Source organism: Magnolia sinica, chromosome 4 (assembly GCF_029962835.1).
Source record: "Magnolia sinica isolate HGM2019 chromosome 4, MsV1, whole genome shotgun sequence".
Classification (NCBI taxonomy): Eukaryota; Viridiplantae; Streptophyta; class Magnoliopsida; order Magnoliales; family Magnoliaceae; genus Magnolia; species Magnolia sinica.
In genome coordinates this window covers 110998133-111011061 of record NC_080576.1, presented here as the reverse complement: position 1 = coordinate 111011061, position 12929 = coordinate 110998133, and the positions used below count along the sequence as shown (strand labels likewise).

Sequence of the window (12929 nt, the reverse complement as noted above, 5' to 3'; positions counted from 1 at the left end):
TTTCCGGCACAAAAATCCCTCCATTGGATCACACCATTCTCCCATTTGATTGCATCCTCTTCATACATTAGCATTTTCTCGATTTCTGAAAATGGTCCGTCCACTGAAGAAATCATGCACGTTAGGTATATTTTAATATATTGCCCTAAACAAAGTAAATTTTTTGTGGACCATTGAACTGTTGGATGAAACTTGCATTTGGGTTTTTGGTTCATATATGTATACATTATCCTATGAAGATGATGGATTATAAATAAAACATCATTGTGGGGCGTAGCAAGGTTTGTACAGTGGAATCACTGTTTCCTTTGGTATGATACACTTGATATTTGGATATGCTACGATTTTGGACTCAAACCCTTAATTTAGATGGAAAAACAAATGACGTCGTGGATAGTCCACATACATTCAAGGCGGGCCCAAATCAGTTAACTCAGTATGATAAAAGCTTGCTGAGCAAACTGATTTCCAATTTGCAAGAGTTCTTAGTTTATTTGACCTACTTCTCAACAATATGCTCTAGTCGTCGCCAACTTTCCCGGTTCATGATTGGTTGAATTCCTCGAGTGATTCATGAATTAGACAGACAAATGATAAAAATATAACTGGGAACTTCCACAGATTCATGTAATGTAACGGAAAATATGAACCGCTTTGTCATTTTCATTAATTGCTTGGTCAACTTCACCGAAGTTCAATTTCATTTCAAGTTCATTGAATTTCATGTTAGCCTCGCTGAATTTCATGTTAGCCTCGCTGAATTTCATGCTAGCACCGTTGAATTTCAAGTTAGCCTCGCTCAATTTCTAGCTTGCTTTACTCAATTTTCAGTTTGCCTTGCTCAATTTTAAGTTTGCTTCGCTCAATTTTCAATTTGCCTCATTGAATTTCTAGCTTGCCTCGCTCGATTTTCAGTTTTTCCCGCTCAATTTTTAGTTTGCCCCGCTGAATTTTCAATTTGCCCCGCTCAATTTCCAGTTTGTCCCGCTCAATTTTCCAGTTTGCCCTACTCAGTTTCAAGTTTGCCCCGCTCAATTTTCAGTTTGCCTCGTTCAATTTTCAGTTTGCCCTACTCAACTTCCAGTTTGTCCTGCTCAATTTTTAAGTTTTTCCCACTCAATTTCAAGTTTGCCTTGCTTAATTTTCAGTTTGCCCTGCTCAATTTTCAGTTTGCCCCGCTCAATTTTTAAGTTTGCCACACTCAATTTCAAGTTTTCCTTGCTCAATTTCTAGTTTGCCCCACTCAATTTGTAGTTTGTCGCACTGAATTTCTAGTTTGCCTCACTGAATTTGTAGCTTGCCTTGCTGAATTTCTAGTTTGTCTTACTTAATTCCATGTTTCCCTCACTCAATTCATAGTTTCCCTCGCTTATTTTTCTAGTTTGCCTTGCTCATTTTGTAGTTTGTCTCACTAATTGATATTCAAGATAAACATTTTCATCCCACATTATCTTTCGCTTAATTCCAAGTGTTCTGTCTGTAAATCTCTTAAACTCTATTCTCACGGCATTAACAAATTTATCGACAAACATCTCCTCCTTAGGTCCATGTAAAATTAAGTCTACGATGGCGCCATTAGGCAATAGAATTCGGAACTTGAACACTTTTTCTCCATGTTCATCTGAGGATTTTACAATAGACATTTAACGAGCCTTGCTATATGATGTTTGCCTCGCTCAAAATTCAGCTTGCATCGCTCAATTTTCAGTTTGCTTCACTCAATTTCTAAATTGCTTCGCTCAATTTTCAGTTTGCCTCGCTCAATTTTCAATTTACCTTACTTAATTTTCAGTTTGCCTCGCTCAATTTCTAGCTTACCTCGCTAAATTTTTAGTTTTCCTCGCTCAATTTCTAATTTGCCCCGCTCAAGTTCTAGTTTGCAAATCTCTCAAACTCTATCCCACATTATCTTCTGCTTAATTCTGGGTGTTTTGTTTGCAAAACTCTCAAACTTTATTCTCACGGCATCAACAATTCATCGACGAACATCTCCTCCCCAGGTTCATATAAAATTAAGTCTACGATGACGCCATTAGGCAATAGAATTTGGAACTTGAACACTTTCTCTCCATGTTCATCCAAGGATTCTACAATAGACATTTAGCAAGCCTTGTATATGATGTTTGCCTCGCTCAAAATTTAGCTTGCATTGCTCAATTTTTGGTTTACTTCGCTCAATTTCTAGGTTGCCTCACTCAATTTTCAGTTTGCCTCGCTTAAATTTAAGTTTGCCTCGCTCAATTTCTAGATTGCCTTGCTAAATTTCTATTTTGCCTCGCTCAATTTCTAGTTTGCCCAGTTGAATTTTCAATTTGCCCTGCTCAATTTTCAGGTGTTCTGTTTGCAAATCTCTCAAACTCTATTCTCACAGCACCAACAAATTCATCGACGAACATCTCCTCCCTAGGTCCATATAAAATTAAGTATGTGATGGCACCATTAGGCAATAGAATTCGGAACTTGAACACTTCCTCCCCATGTTCATCTGAGGATTCAACAATAGACATTTAACGAGCCTTGCTATATGATGTTTGCCTTGCTCAAAATTCAGCTTGTATCACTTAATTTTCAGTTTGCCTCGCTCAATTTCTAGGTTGCCTCGCTCAATTTTCAGTTTGCTTGGCTCAATTTTAAGTTTGCCTCGCTGAATTTCTTGCTTACCTCGCTCAATCTTCAATTTACCCCGCTCAATTTCTAGTTTGCCCTACTCAACTTTTACGAATGTCTCACTGAATTCTTAGTTTGTATTGCTCAATTTTCAGTTTGCCTCGCTCAATTTCTAGTTTGCATCGTTGAATTTCATGCTTCCCTCGCTCAATTTGTAGTTTGCCTCTTTCAATTCCTGGTTTTGCCTCGTTCAATTTGTAGCTCGATTTCATATAAAGCTAGTTCAAATTCATCAAGTGCTAGATTGTTTTCAATTATGTCTGATTTTGTACACTATGATTCACTAACTATCATGTGAACTTTATGTTTGATATATTTTTTAATTCATGTTTATAGGTGACGAATCTTCTACTAGAATCCCAAACTCATCCTCGCTCAATTTCTAGGTTGCCTCGTTCAATTTCTAGGTTTCCTTGCTAAATTTTCAGCTTGCCTCGCTCAATTTGTAGCTTGCCTTGCTCAATTTTCACCTTGCCTCGCTTAATCTCGCTCAATTTTTAGTTTGCCAAACTCAATTTTGAGCTTGCCTCGCTTATTTTCTAGTTTGACTCACTGAATTTCTTGTTTGCCTTGCTAAATTTTATGTTTCCCTCGCTCATTTTCTAGTTTGCCTCGCTCAATTTCTATGTTGCCTCGCTCAATTTTCAACTTGCCTCGCTCAATTTCTAGCATGCCTCGCTCAATTTTCACCTTGCCTTGCTTAATTTTTAGTTTGCCTCACTCAATTTTGAGCTTGCCTCACTCATTTTCTAGTTTGCCTCGCTCAATTTCTTGTTTGCCTCGCTAAATTTCATGTTTTCCTCGCTCATTTTCTACTTTGCCTCGCTCAAATTTTAGTTTGTCTTGCTCATTTTCTAGGTTGCCTCGCTTAAATTTAAACTCCCCATCGCTTGATTCAATGTTTCCCTCGCTGAATTTTCGATTTGCCTAAATATTTCATGTTTCCCTCTCACAATTTCTAGTTTGCCTAGCTTAATTTCCAATTTGCCTCAATCAACTTCTAGTTTGCCTCGATCAAATTCATGCTTTCCTCACTTAATTTCACTTGAGTGTTATTCGATTTATACTGAAGCTTGCTCAATTTCCATCAAAATCTTGATTGGTTTCAACTATGTCTGATTTTTTGCAGTATGATTCCATAATTATCTAGTGAACTTTCTTTTTGATATATTTTGCAATTCATGTTTATAGGTGACGATTTTTATTCTCAATTCCTAAAACCATCCTCTTAGTTCCCTCGTAAATTTCACGCTTTATTCAATATCGAGGCTGGAATGGTTAGAGGTACAACAAAATACATGAAATTTTTTAGAGTAAAGATGTAAGTACATGAGGATGGATCAGAGGAAAGTGATAAAAAAAGCGTACAGGGGGGGGGGGGGGGGGGGTTTATATCGTGAAACCAGCTCCCCAGTCTCTTCCATGCCACCGAAGACATCACTATGCTTGAAGGGAAGACATGGACCACCAAAGAAGATAAATCGGTGTCGAAGCAAAGTAATGGTTATGACTACGCCATATTTGTAAAAAAATTCAACGATATATTGTGCAGCAGTGGCACCTTGGCGAGAACAGACATGCAAAAATTCATTGGTGTTTGGAGGAAGTTGATAGCATATGATTGTTTGTCTATAACCTTTAAATAATACTTATCGTAGGCATGGGATGAACATGAAAGTTTTGTGAAATGTTGTATTATACACAGTGTTTGATATACCCTGTACAATTTATACTAAATGAAAATTTATAACCTAAAAATGTTTCCTCGCTCAATTTTCATGTTTGTGTCATTGAATTTTTAATTTGCCTCACTTAATTTTCAGGTTGCTTAGCTCAATTTCTAGGTTGATTGGCTTAATTTTCAGGTTGCCTCGCTCAATTTCTATTTTACTTCACTCAATTTCTAGGTTGCCTCACTCAATTTTTAGTTTTCCTAACGAATTTCTAAGTTGCCTCGCTCAATTTTATGTTTCCCTTGCTCATTTTCTAGTTTGCTTCGCTGAATTTTCAGTTTGCCTCGCTGAATTTCTAGGTTGTCTCACTCAATATCTAGCTTGCCTCGCTCATTTTCTAGGTGGGCCAAGCTCGGCTTAACTCGTCTATGCTATATTCGAGTTCGAGCTCGAACTCGAGCTCATCGCTCATTTTCAAGTTTACCTCGCTCGATTTTCAATTTGCCTCGCTCAATTTCTAGTTTGCCTCGCTCAATTTTATGCTTCCCTCGCTCATTTTCTAGTTTGCCTTGCTCAATTTTCAGTTTGCCTCGTTGAATATCTTATTTGCCTCGCTCAATTTTTAAGTTGCCTCGCTCAATATCAGCTTTCCTCACTCAATTTCTAGTTTGCCTCGTTCAATTCTAGGTTGCCCCGCTCATTTCCTAGTTTGCCTCGCTGAATTTCTAATTTGCCACGCTCAATTTTCAGTTTGCCTCGTTGAATTTCTAACTTGCCTTATTCAATTTCCATGTTTGCCTCGCTCAATTCTAGGTTGCCCTGCTCATTTTCTAGTTCGCCTCGCTCAATTTTCAAGTTGCTTCGCTCAATTTTCAGTTTGCCTCGGTAAATTTTCATGTTTGCCTCGCTCAATTTTCAAGTTGTCTCGCAATGAATGGCTCACAACATAAAAGCCAACTTAAATAGACATTTTTCCCTTTGACCTTTATAACTTCCTTATCGCCACCATCTATTGAGAGCACCATAAATTGGACAATTAAGTGTCATTTGAGATGGAAAGCAAAGGGTGGGAAGGAAGCATATCCAAGATTGAGATAGGCCAAGGAGTTGTCACTAATGGAAGGCATCTCCAAGATCGAGATAGAAGGCATGAGTCCCATCTAATACCCTGCTCTAAACACCCCCTCAAGGAAGACGGGTTTAGGGAATGAGAGGTTTTGAGGGAATTGGGTTTGAAATGAAGAATTTTGGTAAATAAATAGCCTAAAGATAAAGAGGATTTAGAGAAATGGGATTTGGTGGGGAGAATTGGATGTAGGAAATGAGCTTAGATGGAGGTTTTTGGGTTTTGAGGAAGAGATTAGGAAAATTTTAAAATGAGAGTGTTTGGAGGCTCAAAAAAGATGCTAAAATGACTAAAAGGGAGCCCCACATGTGTATAAAGGGCTCCATAGAACTCAGGCCTTGATGGGGTCACGCCGAACTAGTTGTGGCCCTGCCCAGCTCTGTCTGGATAAGCGGGGCTGCCCCGAATTGGCGGTCGCCCCGGGTGGCAGCTCGTAAGAGAAAGACACCAGGTTGCACAAGCACTCCTCAATTTTGTAGTTTTCAAGATCAGAGAACCATTCACACTTGAAAATAGTTTTATATTGTCATATGGGGAAAAGAAAAAATATCTAGGTTGTCTCACTCAATATCTAGCTTGCCTCGCTCATTTTCTAGGTGGGCCAAGCTCGGCTTAACTCGTCTATGCTATATTCGAGTTCGAGCTCGAACTCGAGCTCAACATTAAAGCTTGGCTTGTTTGCCAAAGCTTTCGAGTCGAGTTCGAGTCGAGCTAGTGGTTCGAGTCAAGTCGAGTTTATCTTGAGTCGAGTCGAGTTTACCTCGGTAGGGTAAGGGAAAGAAAAAGAGGGAATGGGGACGGGTAGGGTCGGGTAGGGTTTTTTAGTGAAAACTTTTAAGGTATCCTGCGGGACGGTTCCCAGGAGACCGGGACTCTATATATATATATATATATATATTATACATAATATTAATGTAATATATTAAAATATATTACTCGAGTCTAGCCCGAGCTCGAACTCGAGCTTCAAGTCGATACGAGTTGAAATACACCACGGTCGAACTTGGCTTGAACTCAACTCGAGCTATAATAAAAAATACCCTCACATGCTGATTTTAATGCTGCGTACTAAGTGTTTGATGAAATACCTGTAAACCAGTGCTGCTGTTTTGCATACCTTTTTTTTTTTTTTTTTTTGAGTTAGCTTGTTAGTACACACCTATGCCAGTACACACACTCCATGTTAGCCACCCCTGCTTCGGTGCAGGAAAAGTTCTGTGTCCGACAATGTATGTGTTTTATCCACATGTGTTTTATCCACACCGTCCATACATTTTTTTTTATCTCATTTTAGGTTAGAATCCCAAAAATGATATATAAATAAATATCAGGTGGACCACAACGTAGGAAACAGTGGTGATTGAAGGCCCCGCCATTAAAAGCTCGTTGGGGATAGAAAGTTTCAGATCAAGACAGGATATGTGTTTTCCCTTCATCCTGGTCTGTGTGACCTACTCAACAGGTTGGATGGAAAATAATCATTAATGCGGTCACAGGAAGTTTTTTTTTTTTTTTTAAAATTAATGTTGGGCGTTCAATGAACACTGTTTCCCGTAGTATAGTCTGCTTGAGATTTGGGTCTGCTTCATTTTCGGGATCATGCTCTAAAATGAGGTGGGAAAACTGATGGACGGTGTGGATATACAACACATACTTCAGTGTAGGCCCCACGTTCATCCACTTTCCGATGAAGCTAGCTATCCGTCCGGAGAATTAGACCTCGACTGGAAATGTCATCTTAGCTGGGAACAGCCCAGCCAGAGTCGTCTACACCACCCGTAAGCAAAAGGCGTAACAAATCTAAGTATTTGGGACCCACCATGTTTCACGTGTGAAATCCACTCTGTAAATCATGTGCCATCTTGGATGCTAGTTATTATGGATAGAAATCAGCTATCTCTAAAAGTCAGGTGGGACACACCACGGGGAACAATGGGAATTGGATACCAACCATAGGTTTTTGTGTGAATCCGCTATGTTGTGTATCTGTCGTGAAACCCGTTAATAGGATGTAATTCACTATCACGTAGAGAAGATCCAAAATCTAACTGATCTTAAATTCAGGTGGACCACATCACGTGAACTTAAAATGTTTAATCATAAACTTTACATTATTCTAATTTATGTGGCCCACTTGAGTTTTTTATTAGGTTGATATTTTGTATGTACGGTAAAAATAATGCTTATCACCTGATGGACGGAGTGGATTTTACGTGCTGGACAATAGGCGCTGTGGACGATTTCTAGTCCATACCCCTCTCTCTCTCTCTCTCTCTCTCTCTCTCTCTCTCTCTCTCTCTCTCACGACCATAAAAGCCTCCACGCCATCGCGCCATTTAAGTCTCCCACATGCACACCCACCATTCATTATACCCTTTACCCGTTCAAGTTCATCCACATGATCATGCCCATGGCCCACCAAGAAAACCTAACCTGCTCTTCTGTCTCTTCTTCTTTTACTACCACAATGGCTACCCACATCCAGGAACATACATCTCTCACTCCATTAACACCCACATCCTCTTCTCCAATGCCATCCATCTCTACTACCAACCATACATCTCTCACCCCAATCACATCCCCCAACCCATCCATCTCTAGCCCATGGGACATCCAAACACACCATCCCACATCATCCCCATATATGTGCATGACATCTATCCTGAAAAGATGTGGGAAGATCATGGCCCTTGCCATCTCCGAAGCAGGCCACATCTACATAGGATCCGACTCGAAGACGATAAGGGTGTGGAAACTCCCTGGCTTTGAAGAATTTGGACGGCTGAAATCCAGCTATGGTGGTGTCAGTGCAATCCTAGTGTCGTCAGAAGATAGACTGGTGTTCACATCCCATTCAGATAATAAGGTGAGGATATGGAGAAGTAATCCTATTCATAGTCGAAAAGGGACATTGCCATCTCTCAAGGACTGTCTGATTGAAACATGTATAAACCGTCCGATGGCTATTGTAATGCGGGCCACTACCATTTCTTCAAAGTCAATTACTAGCAATGCTGCCTACAGACATAAGCATGTTGGTGCAATCACTTGCCTAGCTTATAATTCTCTTTCTAAGCTCTTGTATTCATCTTCATGGGACAAGACGGTGATGGTATGGAGCATTTGCGATATGAAATGCGTCGAGACGATCATGGCCCACGACGATCGTGTGAATGCGGTAGTGGTAGGCCCTGATGAGCTACTCTTTACTGGGTCCGATGATTCAACAGTCAAGATATGGAGAAGGAGCTTAGGTGGGGGTTGCTCTCATGGGCTTGTATTGAAATTGCAATTGCAGTTTTCAGCAGTGAAGAGCTTGGTGATGAGTGGTGAAGTTGAAGAGAGCTATATTTTGTATGTGGGATGCTCAGATGGGCAAGTGCATTATTGGATGAAAGGCGAGCTATCAGGCCACATGAACTACTGTGGTTGTCTTAGGGGCCATAGTGAGGCAGTTTTGTGTTTGGCTGTCATCGATCAGATCGTGATCAGCGGGTCGGCCGATACTAGTATACGCGTGTGGAGGAGATCGAGCGATAGATTGGCATTTCATTGTTGCGTGGCGATCTTGACAGGTCACACTGCACCGGTGAAGGGGGTGGTGGTGAGGATGGAGGATTACAGATGTGTTGTTTATAGTGGGGACCTTGATGGGTCAGCAAAGCAATGGCTGGTGTGGAAGGAGGGTTGTGTGGGTGGTGATGGTGCTGGTAGAAGTGGTTTTGTAGTCAATGATGGTGGTAGCAGCTGGGCTGATTACTGTGAGATTTCAAGATTTTCTGGGTGAGAGAGGGATTTTAGATGCTTGAATTTTAGAAATTTGTATGTAATGGATGGGCGTTTGTTCATGATCCAGGCAGCACATCAGGTTGGGCGCCCTAGAGTATATGTGGCTTCTCCCAAAAATCAGGCTGATCTGGTTATCAGGTGGACACACGTGTATATTGAATTTGGCCAATGGATTCATTCCATTAGCTATGTTTTTCCATTATGTGCATGGTGGCCCACCTGATGACAATACCAGTCTGATTATTGGGCAACAGCAAATGTGCAATGGCCCATCTGATGAACAGCCTTGGATATCGAACATATGTGGGGAGTGGTCCAGTTTCTCAGTATCATTCTGGTAGTATTATTTTGATATGATTTTGAATGTGAATAGTTATATATATATATATATATATATATATATATTCACGAGTCCGTCCCATGAGGTCGAGCTGTGTGGGCCCTACCGTGATGCGTTTCGAACATCTACCTCATCACTTAGATGCACCATTCCATCGTGGGCCTAGGTCTCAAAAATCAAGTCAATCCATGACTTGTGTGGGCCACACCACATACAGAAGTGGGGAGGGGCCGTGCACCATTAAAACATTCATAATCATTTTTTGGACCCATCGAGATGTGGTTTGCAAATCCAGTCCATCAATTATGTGTGTCCCACTTGCATGAGGGTTCAGACCAAGTTTCAGCAGCATTAAAAACTCAGGTGGGCCCCACCAAGTGCTTTTATATGTATTAACGGTGTCTTCACATGCTTTTAAATGGTATGGCCCACATGAGTTCCGTATACGGCTGATTTTTGGGATATCCCATAATTTAGAGGGGACCCATCAAATGCACGGTGTTGATGGTCGACACGCATCACGGTGGGGCCCACACATCTCGACCTCACGGGAGCTTACCGTGAGGTCGAGTCGCATAGTACCTTTTCCCACACACACACACACATATATATAATGTAATTATATCATGTTTAAGTAATGCTAAACTAGTTAATACAATGGATGCATGGATAGGAGATCACTATCTTTGTTTCAAAAATAGCCCTTACAATGTATGAATTCTTAAACTCAATGATAGATTAGTGGCCATGTGTGGGTGTAAGTGTATGTTAAAAAAAGGAAAAAGAAAAAAGAAAAAGGAAAAAAGCCTTAAAAAATGTGTTTTTACATAAAATCCTAATTTAATTTCTAAAATTATTGAATTTTATTTATAGCAGTCAAAAGCTACTGGGAGTATTTAAGATTTTTTGTACAATGAGATTTATTATAGGGAAACCGAACTAGTCCATTGCACGAAAAGTGTAACCGACTATAAGAAAAATGCGTTAAAGTTAAGTTGACTAAAAGTACCAAGGTGAGCTTCCCGAACTGATAAGGCATAAAGCTCATAAGATATGGTGAATGATTTTTCCGACAAAAATATGGGCCCCGAGCTATCCCTGAGTTGAGCTGCTTAAGAGCAGAGCTTGGTTGGAAGAAATCTCGAGCTGAGCAAATCGACCACAGCCAGAGGCGGGGTGAAAATCTCGAAGAGAATTCTATCTCGAACTATCAAAATATTCGATACGATCCTAACAGATCATGCCGATCAAGACAAGCTCAACAATACTTTTGAGGGAAGATTTGTATCCAAATAAGATCTTCCAATGAATCCTGTGAATCCCACAAGGATATGCAGATCTCGACACGGGCTAATGGACCTTATAAGTACTCTTATTGTAATAAAATGGAGGTAAAATAGAAAAACCCAGGTTTAAGCCTTTTAATATGAGTTCTCCTACCGACTTAGGCATCGGAGGGTCCACAACCGCCATCGGCTCCTTCCATTGTCTACATTTTGTTATTTTTGTAGGTTCATTGGTGATCTTGGCTATGCGATTGATCACATTTATTCGATCAGAGTTTAAAGATAACAGACTTTATCCTGAATTTGTGCAATCCTAACCCTCCATTGAGTCATCATTATTTATCTGTCTTGCATCCCAACACCACCTATTTGAATAGATAACTAAAAAATGGGGCTGAAAAAGCGATTGTTTCAGGTCAATTGCATAGGGCTGTCAAACGCTTCGGCCCATTTGACATTTTGTCTTTGCTTGGCATTGGCTTGGCCTGTTGACAGCCCTTAAATGAGGAAGAGAAATTTGGGACACCTAAAATCTTTCCATCGTATCGTGTAGCATACTGACACATACGCCAGTCTAAATGGGCCATGGTTCGATCCCCACCTTCATTTTGTTGGTATGGTGGTTCAATATGGCCACTTGAACTTTGCCAAGCCCACATCTCTAGATGCTAACAAACATGCCACAACCGTAAATGGGTATCAGATCTGAGCCTTCCATTAGGTTGGATCCATTTGTAGGAATGCTAAAATAAGGTAGCCCACCTTTCAGGTAGGCTACAGTTTTATGAAACAAAATTAACAAATAGATGGCTCAAAAGACATGACCCACTAATGATGATCCACACCGTCCAAACATTGACCATGTTAATCAACGATTAAAAATCTCTGGTTAGTCACTCAGACATGATCTTGTGCTTTCGGCCCATCCAAGAATTGGAATTTCATCATTTGCAGGCAAAGCATATATTTCAACGGGCATATCACAACCATTTTGTCAAAAATTACATATCTCACTAATTAAGGATATGTAAGTTGATTTAGTAATTAAATTCAAATCCATGTAAATATATACCATGCATAGGTACTTTTGGATTAAAGTTAATTCACACACTAGGGTGCCAAACACACGAGGAGGATTGCAATCCAAGGGGTTTGAAATCCTTAATTGGGCTCCAAATCCAGGGGTTTCCAAATCCATGCTCCCAAACAGGCCCTAATGCTACCAAATAACAAGGGGATTTAAAACCCCCTCAAATCCCCTCCAATCTACGGTGCCAAACGACCCCTAAAGGAACTCTCAGCAAGTAAATATGATTAGAGAGTTTTATTAAGGTCTGATCCGGTGGTACCGATACCACCGTAGGCAGTGGTACCGGGCAGATCTGGGGTCCACGTGACGTATGCACCACATCCAAACCGTCCATCATATGATTGACTTCATGGTACCTACACAAGCCAAAATCAGCCTGATAAAAAGTTCAAGTGGGTCACACCACAGAGTACAAGTTGAAGACAGATGTCCACCGTTGATGTGCACCGAAGCCCACCTGAGTTCCGAAATAACCTTATTTTTTTCCTGACCCTTCATCCATGTCAGATGAAGGGTGTGAATGTCCTGGAGACATATCGGCAACGCGGTGGGCTACCATACAAATCAAGAGTGGGCGTCCCATCCCAACTTGTTTCCTGTGCTATTACCCACTTGATTCAAAGATCAGCATGAATTTTAGATCCGACGGTTAATATGTGGTGAAGAATCATATGGACGGGTTGGATATCATGAATTCATCATGTCGGCGCCACATCTCTCTGTGACCATGACAGCTTAATGCGGTACTAGTACCAGGGGTGTACACGAACTGAGCTAGATCGGTTGGCTCGCTCGACTCGACTTGCTTCGAAGCTGAGTTCGAACTGAGTCGAGCTGATTTTTAGAGCTCAAAAATGAGTTCGAGCTTGCCCCAGCTCGACTTGACTCGAATCGAATCTAGGTCGAACTCGGCTTGACTCAGTTTGACTCGGATCGACTCAATGCAGTAGTATATATA

At 40.7% G+C, this 12929-nt stretch overlaps 1 protein-coding gene across 1 annotated transcript; it reads left to right on the top strand.

Moving 5' to 3' along the window:
* The first annotated feature begins 8149 nt into the window (after positions 1–8149).
* On the top strand, positions 8150–9253 carry LOC131244285 (protein JINGUBANG-like). The gene has a single exon (XM_058243918.1). The coding sequence runs from the start codon at positions 8150–8152 to the stop codon at positions 9251–9253; it is 1104 nt and encodes a 367-aa protein (XP_058099901.1).
* Positions 9254–12929: the final 3676 nt, after the last annotated feature.

Bases quoted from the DNA above. Each gene is read 5' to 3' on its own strand.
- LOC131244285 (XM_058243918.1), top strand. From the start codon at position 8,150: ATGGCCCTTGCCATCTCCGAAGCAGGCCACATCTACATAGGATCCGAC.